The sequence below is a fragment of the Coregonus clupeaformis genome, chromosome 31 (genome assembly GCF_020615455.1).
Source record: "Coregonus clupeaformis isolate EN_2021a chromosome 31, ASM2061545v1, whole genome shotgun sequence".
NCBI lineage: Eukaryota > Metazoa > Chordata > Actinopteri > Salmoniformes > Salmonidae > Coregonus > Coregonus clupeaformis.
Window position 1 is genome coordinate 37,160,852 of NC_059222.1, and position 18,593 is coordinate 37,179,444.

At 40.9% G+C, this 18,593-nt stretch overlaps 1 protein-coding gene across 8 annotated transcripts in view; it reads right to left on the reverse strand.

The window, feature by feature from the left end:
* LOC121547110 (muscular LMNA-interacting protein) overlaps window positions 1–18,593 on the reverse strand; it is a 47,918-nt gene that overhangs the window by 12,420 nt on the left and 16,905 nt on the right. For 4 of the 8 annotated variants that reach the window (XM_045209885.1, XM_045209883.1, XM_045209886.1 and 1 more), the window contains exons 3-11: window positions 17,876–18,013; window positions 15,111–17,117; window positions 14,613–14,684; window positions 13,463–13,543; window positions 12,961–13,044; window positions 12,809–12,868; window positions 3,213–3,257; window positions 2,009–2,062; window positions 1,702–1,830 (exon numbers count right to left, since the gene is read on the reverse strand). In XM_045209885.1, the coding sequence (XP_045065820.1) occupies window positions 1,702–1,830; window positions 2,009–2,062; window positions 3,213–3,257; window positions 12,809–12,868; window positions 12,961–13,044; window positions 13,463–13,543; window positions 14,613–14,684; window positions 15,111–17,117; window positions 17,876–18,013 (2,670 nt within the window). Of the gene's footprint in view, window positions 1–1,331; window positions 1,423–1,701; window positions 1,831–2,008; window positions 2,063–3,212; window positions 3,258–12,808; window positions 12,869–12,960; window positions 13,045–13,462; window positions 13,544–14,612; window positions 14,685–15,110; window positions 17,118–17,875; window positions 18,014–18,593 lie in introns of those variants that run through there. The other 4 variants (XM_045209887.1, XM_045209889.1, XM_045209884.1 and 1 more) reach the window with 4 other exon arrangements.

Below are 18,593 nucleotides of genomic sequence, written 5' to 3' on the forward strand. Positions count from 1 at the left end.
TAATTTCTTTAAACAATAAAAGTTCATTTACCAACATTTTTGAAAATGGATATATAGTGTTTTGGAAATAAATATGTACTTAATAGGAGCTTAATACTTTTGTCAGTAGGAGCTTACGTAATTTGACATTGTATTGGAGAATCACCCCAGAACTCACTTTTCTTTTGAGTCACATTAAAGCTGAGCTACGTGAAAAGGTGAAACACTGGTCGCCCCAGGTGCAAGGTGAAACACTGGTCGCCCGAGGTGCAAGGTGAAACACTGGTCGCCCCAGGTGCAAGGTGAAACACTGGTCGCCCCAGGTGCAAGGTGAAACACTGGTCGCCCCAGGTGCAAGGTGAAACACTGGTCGCCCCAGGTGCAAGGTGAAACACTGGTCGCCCCAGGTGCAAGGGTGAAACACTGGTCGCCCCAGGTGCAAGGTGAAACACTGGTCGCCCCAGGTGCAAGGTGAAACACTGGTCGCCCCAGGTGCAAGGTGAAACACTGGTCGCCCCAGGTGCAAGGTGAAACACTGGTCGCCCCAGGTGCAAGGTGAAACACTGGTCGCCCCAGGTGCATTTGTTGTTATTTTAGTTTTGTTGATTAAACGGATGTGAGGAGCGTCCAAACGGAGGTGAGCAGCATGGTAAAAAAAAACGGCAGTGCATATTCTGCTGTTCTATCAATGATGTACAATGATTTCCGAGGGGGAAAAAACAGTGTTCGTTGTTTCAGTAACTTTTTTGTTGTGATAATATCCCAAACGGATGTGGCGGTTTCAGTATTAAGGATTCTGACTTGAATGCCTAAAATTGTCTTGAATGATCTCTCCCATCTTTCACAAAAATCAGGTTTTAGAGCAAAGGGGAAATCATTTCAGGTCACAAGGTCAAGATTGAAGCGACTGCAGTGCCTTTCAGTCATGGCAAATGTAGCCAATCTACCTTCATGTTTTTGGAAAACTGACAGACGGATGGGATGGGGTGGGTGGGAGGGACGGGGGGGTGGGGTGGGTGGGATGGACGGGTGGGTGGGTGGGAGGGACGGGTGGGGTGAGGTGGGGTGGGAGGGACGGGTGGGATGGGAGGGACGGGTGGGGTGGGACAGATGGAGTGGGGTGGGACAGATATGGTGGGGTGAGACAGATGGGGTGGGGTGGGTGGGACAGATGAGGTGGGGTGGGTGGGAGGGGTGGGGTGGGAGGGACGGGTGGGGTGGGAGGGACAGATGGGTGGGCTGGGACAGATGGGGTGGGGTGGGTGGGACAGATGGAGTGGGGTGGGTGGGACAGATGGAGTGGGGTGGGACAGATGGGGTGGGGTGGGTGGGACAGATAGAGTGGGGTTGGTGGGACAGATGGAGTGGGGTGGGACATATGGGGTGGGTGGGGTTTTAAAGGACTGGGTATGTTGTACTGTTTCAATGTCTCTGTTCTCATATCTGAAAATCAAGAAAAAGAAGAAGAAGAAAAAGAAACCTTCTAAAGGAACCTTTACACGTAAACAGAGACTGTTAAGCAGAAGTTATACACTAAACCCACTTTTCCACTTTCCCATTTTTGTACGTCAAGTATGCTATTTGGAAACAGTGATGTCTAAGTGCTGGTTAATATGCATACTCTGAATTAACCAGGCAATCCCACAAGATAAACGTAGTTGTTTACAACACATGTTTTGAGGTAACCTAATACCAAGGTATCGTGGGTTAAACTATGCCTACCTTGTTCTGGTCATTGACAGTCAACTCTTCCAGATATTGCTTGAAGGGGTTTGGATGAAACACTTCATCATAATTTTCCTCTGGCAATCTTGGGATAATATTGGCAGGTCGAATTACCCCAGGCTTGGTCTGTAATATTTGGAATGGTTTGAAAATCTGTCTCGATTAATTTGCTTTTGTAGATAACGAAAACATAAGATCACGGTAAATATACACTTAATAAAGAAATAGTAAAGCATATGTGATGGTCAATCATTAGCATAACATAGTTTAAACAGATTTGACAGATTTGCAATAGAATAAATACCTTATAGGTATCTGCCAGTTTTCTCTCAACAGACGGTTGTAGGTTGAAGGTTGCCTGTAAAAAATAAAATATCAGCACATACTGTATATAATGTTGATGTACTTTGGATTTTTCCTACAGATGTAGCATCTTAATTTGAGCCAGTTTGCTACAGCAGGAAAAGAATCCTGTAAGAACAGGTGAATTATAATGTTGATTATAGTTCATGGACATTTTCGTATCGGTTGACACATTTTTCGTAAGGGAAAATTAAGTCTACAATTTCAAAGTGGAAATTACAAACTTCAGAAGCCTTTTTAAACCTCAAATACACTACAAGCTTTACATTTCCTGAAATTCTCCTGCAACAGGGTGATCAAATTAAGATCCTACATACAGTATGTAATCATCAAAGTGTCAACTTGCTGCACAAAGAACTTGTCTTCCTTTGGTTAGAAAGAGTCTTTCTTTGGCTTCGATGACAATGGACTCTCAGACTTCTGTAAACTACTGAAGACAAAATCTTGAAAAGAACGATGGATCTCTCGATGTAAGATTCGTAAAGTTCAGTGCATATAAATGCAACTTTATGAAACATTCATGACTGGTTTTGTTTTGTCTTATCATGCAGTCCCGTTCCCCAGACAAAGCTGTCATGTTGTTTGCATGCTGAGATACTTCAGTAAATTGTTGTATTAATCCAAATATTTCCAGATATAGTCTATTAACTATAACCAACTATACCCCGTAATGGTATCATAAAAGCCTCCACAAGTCTCCACTCAGAAAACTTGAGCAAATCCCCTTCTCAAACATACACTATATGCAACAAAATGTTGATGTTCCCTATTGTTCCAAACTGCTTTCATATACAGGGTAACTCTAAAACTCATGAGGACAATCTTTTTCGGGATATTCTATTCATTTATTTTCTTACAAACACATACTGTATGAGAAATGAAAAAATCACAACAAAGAACACCTCATGGATTGATCAAATAGTACATTGTGTAGTCATTTAATTACAGACACAGTAATTAGTCATCAAAGTTATTGTGTTTTCCAATGTGGCCATCAGATTAATCTTTTTGAAGCGTCTAAAAAGGTGTTTTTCCTTTAGGGAGTACGTTTGGATTTCCAGATGCACAATAACAAGCATTTTCATTTATTTTGGAATGTATCGTTTATCTCGCTAAGGGGACAAAACAAACATATGTATACTCACATATTTAGTTTCACGTCCCAATGACCTTGGCAATGATGTGTACCGCTACACGCAAGCAGAGAAACATAAATAATGAGAACTTTATGAGAAGACTATTCCTGGTAAAGTCAGTTTATCTAATTACGGTGCTGTTTATGTGTGGTAATTGTGGTGGTAATTGTGTAAGTAGACTGTCATGACCCTGCATGTCACCTTTTAATATTTGGACTATCTTTGTCTTTTCAATCCACCTTGTGTGACACATTGTGTAGCCATATTGAAGGGGATATTACCAGCATAATTATCGGCCAGTTAGAGGACCATCTCATTTCACATGATCAGTATCTGACCCACACACACACACACACACACACACACACACACACACACACACACACACACACACACACACACACACACACACACACACACACACACACACACACACACAGACACACTCCAACCTACAAAGACAGTTGGAATAATGGATGTAGAAAGGGATATTATGCTACTGTACCTGTATGCAATGTAATGAGATTATTTGAGCTTTCACAGAGATTTACAGACATGCATGGTGATACAATGTTTTCCGTTGTGCATTAGATTGCCAAAGTGATAAGAGTGGATCACATTATTGCTTTCCAATAACTTCTGAGAAACTGAACAAAGCCTGAGATAAGAGATGAGCAACATACCAGACCTTTAAACAGACTGCTCACATAAGAGGGGTAAATAAATATTTTTGATAACACATCCACTGAACAGTAAATAAACAGTAGTGCCATCAGGGCATATACTCTCTTAAAACCAAGAGAGCCACTAACAGTTTTGAACCAGCATCAGTACAGCGTTTAAATGAAAATGTATTTGTGTGACGTACGTTTATCTCGTGTCTACTATACCTTGTAAGCATTTGTATCTGTCGTGTGAATGTTGCTGTTTTTTTTGTATTTGTTTTTTAATTTGTTATTTTTTTTGGGGGGAGATCAGCTTAAATATTGCAGATAGATTGTAGCTTCCATCAATGTAATTGTCTGCATCACTTCCAATCCCCTATATATTTTTGGCAAATATATACACTACTAGTCAAAGGTTTGGACACACCTACTCATTCAAGGGTTTTTCTTTATTTTTACTATTTTTTACAATGTAGAATAATAGTGAAGACATAAGAACTATGAAATAACACATATGGAATCATGTAGTAACCAAAAAAGTCTTAAACAAATCAAAATATATTTTATATTTGAGATTCTTCAAATAGCCACCCTTTGCCTTGATGACAACATTGCACACTCATGGCATTCTCTCAACCAGCTTCATGAGGTAGTCACCTGGAATGCATTTCAATTAACAGGTGTGCCTTCTTAAAAGTTAATTTGTGGAATTAATGCATTTGAGCCAATCAGTTGTGTTGTGACAAGGTAGGGGGGTATACAGAAGATAACGCTATTTGGTAAAAGACCAAATCCATATGCTCAAATAAGCAAAGAGAAATTACAGTCCATCATTACTTTAAGACATGAAGGTCAGTCAATATGGAACATTTCAAGAACTTTGAAAGTTTCTTCAAGTGCGGTCGCAAAAACCATCAAGCGTTATGATGAAACTGGCTCTCATGAGGACAGCCACAGGAATGGAAGACCCAGAGTTACCTCTGCTGTAGAGGATAAGTTCATTAGAGTTACCAGCCTCAGAAATTGCAGCCCAAATAAATGCTTCACAGAGTTCAAGTCACAGACACATCTCAACATCATCTGTTCAGAGGGGACTGTTTGAATCAGGCCTTCATGGTCGAACTGCTGCAAAGAAACCAATACTAAAGGACACAAATAATAAGAAGAGACCTGCTTGGGCCAAGAAACATGAGCAATGGACATTAGACCATTGGAAATGTGTCCTTTGGTCTGGAGTCCAAATTTGAGATTTTTGGTTCCAACCACAATGTCTTTGTGAGACGCGGTGTGGGTGAATGGATGATCTCTGCATGTGTAGTACCCACCGTAAAGCATGGAGGAGGAGGAGGTGTTATGGTGTGGGGGTGCTTTGCTGGTGACACTGTCTGTGATTTATTTAGAATTCAAGGCACACTTAACCAGCGTGGCTACCACTGCATTCTGCAGCGATATGCCATCCCATCTGGTTTGGGCTTAGTGGGACTATCATTTGTTTTTCAACAGGACAATGACCCAACACACCTCCAGGCTGTGTAAGGGCTATTTGACCAAGAAGAAGAGTGATGGAGTGCTGCATCAGATGACCTGGCCTCCACAATCCTCCGACCTCAACCCAATTGAGATGGTTTGGGATGAGTCGGACGGCATAGTGAAGGATAAGCAGCCAACAAGTGCTCAGCATATGTGGGAACTCCTTCAAGACTGTTGGAAAAGCATTCCATGTGAAGCTGGTTGAGAGAATGCCAAGAGTGTGCAAAGCTGTCATCAAGGCAAAGGGTGGCTATTTAAACAATCTCAAATATAAAACATATTTTGATGGACACAGTCTATTTTACAATAGTTCTATTTTGTTTGTTTTTAATCCTGTCCTTCCTCTACCCTCAACCTCTCCCATCTATTTCTGATGTCCATCCGGTTTGATTTTATTTGCCATATCTTTCAAACTGTGCTCTTTCACAAAAGTTCTTCACCTATAACCTATATACGTTTTACAGACACAGTATGTTTTACATGAGTTATCTTGTTGTTGTTAGTTGTTATTAGTCCCAACCTTCAGCTCCATTCAACCCCTCCCATCTATCTCAGAACACCATCCATATTGGATTTAAACTGTGCTGTGATGTTTCACAAAAGTTCTGAACCTTTCTATTATCATTGTTTCTACAGATTGTAAATTGAAAATATTTGTTTTTGCTAAAAGTATTATTATATTATTGATCAATTGACTATGACTTTTCAGATCACCCAGTAGTGATATCTGCAGAGTTAGCTCCAGGTAAATATTGCAATTCTTCAGCCATTCCTGGACCTGTGACCAAAAACAAGCTACATATGGACAGTACCAAAACAAATGATCTAATTATTCTGTCTCTTCGCAGCAAAATCTGCAGAGCTGGGAAGGTTGTATCCCCCATATAAATAACATTATATTGGTTGCAAGAACTGTGTATGCTAATTTAAATAGACAAAATTTGGGAGATTATTTCCTTTTCAAATAACTGAAAGTAAGATGTTGTAATCTGAATAAAGGGAAAATGGCCATTCTTGAACATAGGGTGAGACATTCTTGCTAATTTGCTAGAGAAAGAGTTTGGATTTAAGTATAACTTTTGTATGACTGAAGCCTTTAGTGAGAGATACAGTGGAGAAAAAAAGTATTTAGTCAGCCACCAATTGTGCAAGTTCTCCCACTTAAAAAGATGAGAGAGGCCTGTAATTTTCATCATAGGTACACGTCAACTATGACAGACAAAATGAGAAATAAAAATTCCAGAATATCACATTGTAGGATTTTTAATGAATTTATTTGCAAATTATGGTGGAAAATAAGTATTTGGTCAATAACAAAAGTTTCTCAATACTTTGTTATATACCCTTTGTTGGCAATGACACAGGTCAAACGTTTTCTGTAAGTCTTCACAAGGTTTTCACACACTGTTGCTGGTATTTTGGCCCATTCCTCCATGCAGATCTCCTCTAGAGCAGTGATGTTTTGGGGCTGTCACTGGGCAACACAGACTTTCAACTCCCTCCAAATACTTTCTATGGGGTTGAGATCTGGAGACTGGCTAGGCCACTCCAGGACCTTGAAATGCTTCTTACGAAGCCACTCCTTCGTTGCCCGGGCGGTGTGTTTGGGATCATTGTCATGCTGAAAGACCCAGCCACGTTTCATCTTCAATGCCCTTGCTGATGGAAGAAGGTTTTCACTCAAAATCTCACAATACATGGCCCCATTCATTCTTTCCTTTACACGGATCAGTCGTCCTGGTCCCTTTGCAGAAAAACAGCCCCAAAGCATGATGTTTCCACCCCCATGCTTCACAGTAGGTATGGTGTTCTTTGGATGCAACTCAGCATTCTTTGTCCTCCAAACACGACGAGTTGAGTTTTTACCAAAAAGTTATATTTTGGTTTCATCTGACCATATGACATTCTCCCAATCCTCTTCTGGATCATCCAAATGCACTCTAGCAAACTTCAGACGGGCCTGGACATGTACTGGCTTAAGCAGGGGGACACGTCTGGCACTGCAGGATTTGTGTCCCTGGCGGCGTAGTGTGTTACTGATGGTAGGCTTTGTTACTTTGGTCCCAGCTCTCTGCAGGTCATTCACTAGGTCCCCCCGTGTGGTTCTGGGATTTTTGCTCACCATTCTTGTGATCATTTTGACCCCACGGGGTGAGATATTGCGTGGAGCCCCAGATCGAGGGAGATTATCAGTGGTCTTGTATGTCTTCCATTTCCTAATAATTGCTCCCACAGTTGATTTATTCAAACCAAGCTGCTTACCTATTGCAGATTCAGTCTTCCCAGCCTGGTGCAGGTCTACAATTTTGTTTCTGGTGTCCTTTGACAGCTCTTTGGTCTTGGCCATAGTGGAGTTTGGAGTGTGACTGTTTGAGGTTGTGGACAGGTGTCTTTTATACTGATAACAAGTTCAAACAGGTGCCATTAATACAGGTAACGAGTGGAGGACAGAGGAGTCTCTTAAAGAAGAAGTTACAGGTCTGTGAGAGCCAGAAATCTTGCTTGTTTGTAGGTGACCAAATACTTATTTTCCACCATAATTTGCAAATAAATTCATAAAAAATCCTACAATGTGATTTTCTGGATTTTTTTCTTCTAATTTTGTCTGTCATAGTTGACGTGTACCTATGATGAAAATTACAGGCCTCTCTCATCTTTTTAAGTGGGAGAACTTGCACAATTGGTGACTGACTAAATACTTTTTTCCCCAACTGTATAATGCTTTAATATTTAATAATTTCTGCCCTCTGAATTCATAATCATTATATAAATAGGCCCGTTTAATTTTGTCTGGCTTTCCATTCCAAATAAAATGGAATATTTTTTTCTCGTATAATTTCAAAAACTGTTCGCTAGGTGTAGCCAAGACCATAAGCAAATAGGTACACTGGGACTAAAGAGTTAATCAGGGTGATTTTTCCACAAATAGACAGGTATTTACCTTTCCGTGGTAGCAAGATCTTATCTATTTTTGCAAACGTTCTATTAAAGTTTATTGGAGTGAGATCATTTCTTTCTTTCGGGATATGTATACCGAGTATATCCTCATCACCATCAGACCATTTTATTGGTAAACTACACAGTAATGTAAAAGTTGTATTTTTTTGTGATCCAATACGTAATATAGTAGACTTATCATAATTTGGTTTTAATCCAGAGAGGTTAGAAAAATTATCTAGATCCTCTATGAGGCTGTGGAGGGATCCAAGTTGTGGATTTAAAAGAAAACATGAATCATCAGCGTACAACGACACCTTTGTTTTTAAGCCCTGGATTTCTAATCCCTTGATATTATTATTGGATCTGATTTTAATAGCTAACATTTCGATGGCCATAATAAATATATATGTCGATAGTGGACAACCTTGTTTTACTCCGCTTGACAGTTTAAAACTTTCGGAGAAGTGGCCATTATTTACTATTTTACACCTAGGGTTACTATACATGATTTTAACCCATTTTATAAGAGATTCTCCAAAATTGAAATGTTCTAGGCATTTATATATAAACTCCAGTCGTACTTTATCAAAAGCCTTTTAAAGTCAGCTATGAATACCAGGCCTGGTTTCCCATATTTTTCATAGTGTTCTATTGTTTCCAATACTTGCCATATATTATCACCAATCTATCGTCCATGTAAAAAACCTGTCTGATTAGAATGAATAACGTCCGACAATACCTTTTAAATTCTATGCGCTATACATTTTGCTAGAATCTTTGCATCACAACACTATGAAAGGGGCCTCCAATCTTTTTTAATGGACTGGATCTTTATATTTACCACTTGTATCCTGTTTCAGTAATAATGAAATCAGACCTTCTTGTTGAGTGTCTGATAATCTACCATTTACATAGGAGTGGTTAAAACATGCTAATAACGGTCCTCTGAGTATATCAAAAAAGGTTTGGTATACCTCAACTGGTATGCCATCCAGCCCTGGAGTTTTCCTGGACTTAAAGGCTTTAATTACATGAAGAAGTTCCTCCTCTGTAATTTCGCCTTCACATGAATCTTTCTGTACGGCTGTTAATTTTACATTATCAATAGAAAAAAAATCTGTACAATTAGCTTCGGTTAGAGGAGATGGAGGAGACTGAAACTAAAACATATGCTTAAAGTACTTTGCTTCCTCTTTCAAAATATCAATTGGTGAATCATGGGTGACTCTGTCATTTGTGACCCGTGTAGCTCAGTTAGTAGAGCATGGCGTTTGCAACACCAGGGTTGTGGGTTTGATTCCCACGGGGGGCCAGTATGAAAAATGTATGCACTCACTAACTGTAAATCGCTCTGGATAAGAGCGTCTGCTAAATGACTAAAATGTAAAATGTAAATGTAACCAGTTTTCAGGAAATTATTTTTGGTAGCATTTCTATGTTGAAGATAAAAAAATAATTTGGTGCATTTTTCCCCATATTCCATCCAGTTTGGTTTATTTTTTATATTATCTTACACTTGATCTTTCTTGAATAAGTTCCTCCATTCCTTTTTGTTATTCTGAGCCTCTATGGTACAGTTTTTATTGCTGTCTTTCTGTTCTGTTAGACCTTCTATTTCCTTTGTTAGTATGGATTCTTTTGACATAAATTGCTTTTGTTTTCGAGATGAGTACTGAATTGCATGGCCTCTAAAGGCACATTTAAAAGTGTCCCATACAATAAGGGGATTTGCTGTACCTATGTTATGACGGAAAAATTCAGTTATAAATTCCTCTGTCCTAGTTAAAAACAAGTTAGCATCCAATAGGCTTTGATTAAATGTCCAATATCCTCGCCCACATGGAAATTCAGTAAGAGTAATGTATATGCCAATTATCTGATGATCATTCTGTCCCCTATCAACACTTTTTAAACTTTTGTTGCCAACGAGAATGACATAAGGAAGAAGTCAAGACGACTAGCTTGATTGAGCCTCTGCCATGTATACATCACTAGGTCAGGATATTTAAGCCTCAATATATCCACTAGTTCCAATATATCCATGACATTCATGATTTCCTTAAGAGCATGGGGGTGATAGTTTGTAGTGTGATTTGCTTTACGGTCCATTGAGGTATTTAAAACAGTATTATAATCTCCCACCATAATAATAGAGTCTTGTATTGCTTGCAGGGTTGATAATTTATTATATATACAGTGGGGAGAACAAGTATTTGATACACTGCCGATTTTGCAGGTTTTCCTACTTACAAAGCATGTAGAGGTCTGTAATTTTTATCATAGATACACTTCAACTGTGAGAGACGGAATCTAAAACAAAAATCCAGAAAATCACATTATATGATTTTTAAGTAATTAATTAGCATTTTATTGCATGACATAAGTATTTGATCACCTACCAACCAGTAAGAAATCCGGCTCTCACAGACCTGTTAGTTTTTCTTTAAGAAGCCCTCCTTTTCTCCACTCATTACCTGTATTAACTGCACCTGTTTGAACTCGTTACCTGTATAAAAGACACCTGTCCACACACTCAATCAAACAGACTCCAACCTCTCCACAATGGCCAAGACCAGAGAGCTGTGTAAGGACATCAGGGATAAAATTGTAGACCTGCACAAGGCTGGGATGGGCTACAGGACAATAGGCAAGCAGCTTGGTGAGAAGGCAACAACTGTTGGCGCAATTATTAGAAAATGGAAGAAGTTCAAGATGATGGTCAATCACCCTCGGTCTGGGGCTCCATGCAAAATCTCACCTCGTGGGGCATCAATGATCATGAGGAAGGTGAGGGATCAGCCCAGAACTACACGGCAGGACCTGGTCAATGACCTGAAGAGAGCTGGGACCACAGTCTCAAAGAAAACCATTAGTAACACACTACGCCGTCATGGATTAAAATCCTGCAGCACACGCAAGGTCCCCCTGCTCAAGCCAGAGCATGTCCAGGCCCGTCTGAAGTTTGCCAATGACCATCTGGATGATCCAGAGGAGGAATGGGAGAAGGTCATGTGGTCTGATGAGACAAAAATAGAGCTTTTTGGTCTAAACTCCACTCGCCATGTTTGGAGGAAGAAGAAGGATGAGTACAACCCCAAGAACACCATCCCAACGTGAAGCATGGAGGTGGAAACATCCTTCTTTGGGGATGCTTTTCTGCAACGGGGACAGGACGACTGCACCGTATTGAGGGGAGGATGGATGGGGCCATGTATCGCAAGATCTTGGCCAACAACCTCCTTCCCTCAGTAAGAGCATTGAAGATGGGTCGTGGGTGGGTCTTCCAGCATGACAACGACCCGAAACACACAGCCAGGGCGACTAAGGAGTGGCTCCGTAAGAAGCATCTCAATGTCCTGGAGTGGCCTAGCCAGTCTCCAGACCTGAACCCAATAGAACATCTTTGGAGGGAGCTGAAAGTCCGTATTGCCCAGCGACCGCCCCGAAACCTGAAGGATCTGGATAAGGTCTGTATGGAGGAGTGGGCCAAAATCCCTGCTGCAGTGTGTGCAAACCTGGTCAAGACCTACAGGAAATGTATGATCTCTGTAATTGCAAACAAAGGTTTCTGTACCAAATATTAAGTTCTGCTTTTCTGATGTATCAAATACTTATGTCATGCAATAAAATGCAAATTAATTACTTAAAAATCATACAATGTGATTTTTGGATTTTTGTTTTAGATTCCGTCTCTCACAGTTGAAGTGTACCTATGATAAAAATTACAGACCTCTACATGCTTTGTAAGTAGGAAAACCTGCAAAATTGGCAGTGTATCAAATACTTGTTCTCCCCACTGTATTTTCAAAGAAGCGTGGATCATCATTATTTGGTCCGTAAAGGTTAATGAGCCATATCTGTTTATAGTCCAATAACATATTTAAAATCATACATCTACCTTGCGGATCTGTTTGGACAATTTGCACTTTCAGATCAAAATTACTGTTAATTAATATCATCACCCTTTTTGAGTTTCTTTGCCCATGGGAGAAGTATATTTCTCCCCCCCAGTCCTTTTTCCACACAACTTCCTCTAAAATTGTTGAATGAGTTTCCTGTAAACAATAGATATTATATACCTTCTCTTTGAGCCAGGTAAATATTGTTATTATTTTCTTATTATCTGCTAAGCAATTACAATTATAACTAGTGAATGTTGCTGTTTGTACGTTTACTATATATCTTTATCTTTAGTAGGCCGTCATTGTAAATAAGAATTTGTTCTTAACTGACTTCCCGGACCTAGTTAAATAAAGGTTAAATAAATTAATTAAATATTGCCACAACTGAAGTTCCTTCTGGGGAAAAAAAGTTGTTATATTCTATTCAACATATTACTGTGAGTGCTTCTTACATTGGAAGTTTTTCTTGGTAAGCTCTTCTCATGATTTTTGTCATTGTTATTGAGCACCCCTCCCTTTCCTTTGTTTGCTGAAGTGCTAAGGCCCACCTGAACTGCTTTTTACATACCTTTGGTGCACATTTGTCCCTTGATTCCCTGGGGTGTGCAAGGGCAGGAGATACTTGGCGCTGAAAGATGGCAAAAGTAATCATAAAAGAGAACACTTCATTTGATCTCTTCCATTTTGGTTCAAGTGAGTGCAGGGAAATACAAAATTCACCATTGGAATGGGGTCTTCTAACACTTGGTCTATGACAGCATACAGATCTTTTGACTGCTTTCGCAACTGTGCAGGGGAACACATCTGTAGAGAGAACCAGCAGTTAAATCAGCATTCTTGCAGTATATAGGCAAGGCTATAGTTACTTTAATATTCTAAATGAGACCTTTATCATCAGTCTAGATAGTCCTGCAATATATGGTTTTAAAATAGAAATTAGCACTTTACTTTAGAACTGACTAAATTGGTTTCAGAACACTTCAGAGAAAACATTTGACTTGTTTTTACAGTACAGATGCTCAGTTGCCTCAAAGTCAAATACATCTACAGTACATGTGCAAAATGTGTAAAGAAAAGTTGTGGCAATCAAGCATCTATATTTTTCAGGTATTTTTCAAGGTTCATAGAATACATTTACAAAATAATTACAATAATAATAAGTACACAGTGTCTTAGGAATCAGAGACCACACTGTTCTGCACTGTACTCCACTGTACTGTACCTCTGCATGTGTGTCTTCTTGCTTACGTATGTCCACTGGGTCCTGTGAATCTCCTTCTTTGTCCACTTGATCATCAATTGCCTGCGAAAGCAACATAGATTGAGATGAAAACATCAATGGACACAACATGCAGGACAGTACAGTACATACAGGTGTAGGATCTACATTTTATCACCCTGTTGTGTGAGAATTTTCCTGATCTGCACATACTGTATGAAATTCTTTCTTCATAGTACATGTTCTATTCCTTTGTCAAGTGATCTACACAGAATGAGGAGGACAACCTTCAAGGTTTAACAAACGTTTTTTGTTATTCAATGGAGCATGTTTTAATGTATTTTCTGTTGAATCAACATGTGTAAAGCGATTGAGGATGTCAGGCATTTTGTAAAGATTCCTGTCTTCCACTTCTATCCTCAGTACGAAGTATATCAACCCTGTCACAAGCAAAATCAAAGGTAAACCATTTTCTGTATTAACAAAAGAAACTCGTTCCAATTCTGTTGTCTAAATGTAGTGACTCTTTCCAAGAAGCATTTTATTATTTTATGTTATTCCTCAATTTTACTGATTAAAACAGACTAATTTCAGTCACTCAAAATGCTTCAATTTTTCCTTCCTCAACTTGATGCCCCAAAATCGGAATACACTGTTGAACTTAAAGGGGCAATCAGCAGTTACTGCATACATTTTTGGAAATTAATGATGTGTACCCATTGATTCTTGAAGAATATAACTTATAAATGCCTCATGAGCTTAGTTAAACTGTCATACCCCATCAGAACCCAAAATATAAGCATATTGTACTCCATTGTTTGTAAACAAAGTAAATGTCAACAAATGATACATAGCCTCAAAACATGATTAAAACTGTAATGTTGATATCATGGATGTTCAGTCCTTGCATCCATAACTCTGTCTAATTTTGAGTGGTTACATTTCTCCAGCCCTATCTGTCAGCTTTTTACCAAAACAAGGGCAGGGAAAACACTTTGTTATTGTTTCTACTGCTGATTGATCCAGGTCAGGTGTGTCTGGATCAACCATAATTTGGCAGCTGTTTAATTGTTCATGTTTCTGGCTGATTGTCAATTAGCAATGAGATAGAGATATTGGGTTTTCAACAGAAACATCTGCAGACGGTGCTCACCTGCTGGTCCAACAGAAGGGTGTTTGTGGGAATTGCAGCGAGGGCTTTGTAGCTTAACTTGATCTTGTGTGGCTAGAGTTGAGAGGGATGGGAGGAGGGATGTGAAAAATAGACAACGAAATCTTATTTATAGTGCTATTCCCAGGCTGGCCTATGCTAGACATTTTCAAAATGATTACATTTCTCAATGTAACAATACAGTCCTGTTTAGACATAATGCATGTGAACACTTCAACATTTTCATGAAAAAACCTTTGACTAACTGTCTAACTCTGACAAGCAAATATGGCAGTTGGGAACCAAGGACAATATAGTTGCTGTTAGAGGTTGTAAGTTAGCAAGATCATGTTTAGCCGAGCGGCATCTTGCCAGATACTCAATCATCCTTACAGTACTAGATGTCTGTCACAGGACATGAATAGTTTCCTTTGTCCTTGTTTACTTTAATCATGCAGGTGGCATGTGATTGGACTGCGTGCCAGCATGCAGAGTAGCTACCTTTCTTTTTGTCTCAAGGGAGTCTGACATCTCCCTCCATAGGCATGGAGAGGGCGTGGAGCGCAGGGAGAGAGAGGGAGACGGGGTGAGGTCACGGGTCGGGGGCGCCGGAGAGGGGGAAAGGGTGAAGCGGTCGGGTGTAGTGGGGGGAGTGGGGGGCTTAGGTGATGGACATCCTGGGGGTGTGTAGAGGGTGGGAGTGAGGTGGAAAGCTCTGGTGGCTGGGGAGACACTGAGTTGCAGCCTCGAGTGGGGAGGTGTTTTCAGGCCGTTCTGTAATGGGGTTGGTGATATTGCATCTGTGTGCCTCTGTGCAGAGGAAACTGTGCCACTGGGTGAGTGGGATGGGGCAGAAAGATGGCCCTCTGGGGCACAGCAGGAGAGAGAGCTAGGTTTAGGAGACAGCCTGGAAAGACATGAGTAGGGCAGTGGACTCCAAACGGGGGGCCTTATGGTCCCCCAGGTGTTAAGGGTCCCCATGGAGGTCCCCCGATTGTTAGAGGTCCCCATGGAGGAAACTTCAGGTGTAGACGTAACGAGGGCCTTAAAGGTCTCCTGGTTATTAGCAGGTGCAGAAGACAGAAAGCTGAGCTTTGACCGTAGGTGAGAATTCAGAGCTTGTACAAGGTTCTTGCTAACTGGTTTAGGTTCGGCAGACAGTGAGTCGAGTGTTGAGTTTGATGAGGTGTTTACTGGTCCGGGAGACAGTGACCTGAGCTTTGAGAAGGATGAGTAAAGAGGTTGACATGCAGAGGTCCCCTGGTTGTGAGCTGGGTTAGGAGACAGACATTTAAGTCTTGAGTGTGACAAATAGAGAGGTTGATTTGAATTGTGGGGCTCAGAAGCCCCCTTGTTCTTAACTGGTTTCGGCTCAGGCGACAATGAGTTAAGTCTTGAGTTTACTGAGTTGTTGAGTGGCTCAGGAGACAGATGTCTGAGTCTTGAGTGTGATGAGTACAGAGGTGGACTTGGAACTTTGGTGTAGTCCACTGGTTTGGGGAGGTTCTGAGGGAACGGTTGAGACAACGGTGGGACTGGTGAAACCCCAAGGCTTCGATAAGAGGGGGAGGTGACCCTCTCAGAGATAATTCCATTGTTTGATTTCAGTTCATCCGAATGTCTTAATGGTGGGCTATGAGGGCCAACCATTCTCCATGAGGTGGAGAGCTCCTTAGACTCTATGGACGGGGGTGCATTGACAGACCTAAGGGACTCTAACACGCATCCGTCCCTGTGACGGTAGCTCTGAGCTGGGCTGTGTATGGAGGCTGAGGACTGGGCTCTGGATGAGAACACCTCCAGGGGAATAGAGGCCACACTGGAGGCTGCAGAGCAGGCATTACAGGAAGTCCCATGGTGAATGGGCCAGCAGGGGGAGTAGGGTCTCTGTAGAGTCAGAGTAGGAGACAGGACTGGCAGGCGGCCCTTCCGGAGGATAGCCGTTAGCAGGGAGAGCCGCGTGGGAGGGGGCCTGTGGCGGGAGCGGGGGGACAGGGGACAGGGGGACAAGGAGGGACTTTCACAACAAGGTGGTGAGAAGCAGGTTGGCGGCATGTGGACTAAACTGGAGCCAGGTTCTAGGGAGTGTCTCTTGACTCGCACCACAGAGGGGGTGAACATGCCAGATCTCACTGAGGAGCACGGCGACACTGCGCGGGAAGTCTCTGGGGACATTTGCAGTGCAGACCAGCTCCTGTCTTTGTCCCAGCTCTCAGAGAGGATGGACTCCTGACTCTGACTCTTTGAAGAAGCAGGAAACAGGTCTGTGGAGTTAGCGGGGCTTAGTCTCTCATCGGAGTCAGACGCTCTATTTAAAAAGAGACCCGAGCTGACCTCAGCACCCACAGGGGTGTTGTGACACTGCTGCTGATAAATGCCCTGGTGTTTGTTAACAGCTGTTTCCATAGTAGCGGGCCCGGATACAAAATGGTAGGCTGTATTTTCTGCCTGGGCATTGATAGGGGGAGGGGTCTGGGGTGGGGTTGTGTGATCAGGAGGAGATATCAACTGAGAAGAAAAAAAACATGGGATAGAGGTGAAAAGGTTCTATGAATATGAATTAACACATTGTCGACTAATGATAACTGAAGATGACTGTCAATGAGGTAGATTTAATTTTTTATTTCAAATTCTGAATTATTGAACCATGATAGATAAACATTTTGCCGTTCATTTGCAAAGTAATTAAAGCAGTCTCAGGCAAATACAATTTAGAAAAGGGTAAACAAAACTGGATTTTTACATAATCACTAATACATTGCATATCTGAGACCCAACTTCAAATCAGGATTGGAACCAAAGCTTCATATGTCCATTTTGTTAGTAACGCAAAATACTATTTAAAAATGGAATCTCAGAAGGCATGTTCTCTCGTTGAAAAAGGTACAAGCAAAGGTCACAACAATTGGAACAGTATGGATTATGGCAAGTAGGGTTGGAACAAAAAATTCTGATCTGCCATTTGTGTGTCATTTTTATTACCATGTATAGATGTAATCTCAGAAGCTATGTCATTAAAATGGTCACATATGGAAGGGAGTCAAGCTGTTATCCTTGACAAAGCATTGCTATTGTAAAATATTCTTGCCCAACTTCTATTAAAGTTACTAAATTATTTATAGGCCCCAAGCTAAGAAGGTGCAACATATAGAAAATGAATCACAAGCTTTAAGATGTACTTTTTGATCAGCGTTGTTGTTGGTTCTGCTGTAAATGTGATTATCACATTGAAGTAGCAAGAGTAGAACATAAGCATATGCACTTACCCAAGTATTTGTCTCCTGTTGGACCATGTCCCCTGCTCCACGTTTTTCACAGTCCCTGATATAGATCACCTCCGCCTTGAAAAGCCCTCCGTCCGACATGGTGTCTTCAGTCACCTTCTGCTTGGGAACTCCTAAATTCTGACAGAGGATCAGGAAACGTTGATGAGCCACTTAGATGAGTTACTGTAACCTGAGCAATCCTGAAGTGAACCTCGGCAAGTCCCTGTGTATAACTTCCAGCTCCTAAGCGAGAGCGGGATGTGTAATTGTGTCTCTCTCCTGGGTTTCCTTTTACCAGAACACATGTCCCACATGAACTGTACACATGCACTACCACATGCCCCACTGGTTGAGTAAGAGCTTAACTGATACTTTTTGTTGTTTATAATTATAGTAAGTCATTTCTCTAGGGGAGAAGGGATACCCGGCCTGGATGACTGACTGACTGACTACACAGTATGCCCTCCATATAATCACAATTACCCTCAGGGTTATTTCATAATAAATCAATGTATTTATAAATCTTTCTTCACTGTCTAAATGAAATGAAACATTCATTGTGTTTTTTCAGTGTGTTTTATTTCAGAGGTTAACTAGATTCACTAGATGTTAACTAGATGTATGCTGCATTTAAAATGTGATTATTATGTGGAGAAAACATAATGTATTCTGTCTTTCTTTCAATTGTACGGAAAATGGATGTTCAAAAAGGTAAAGC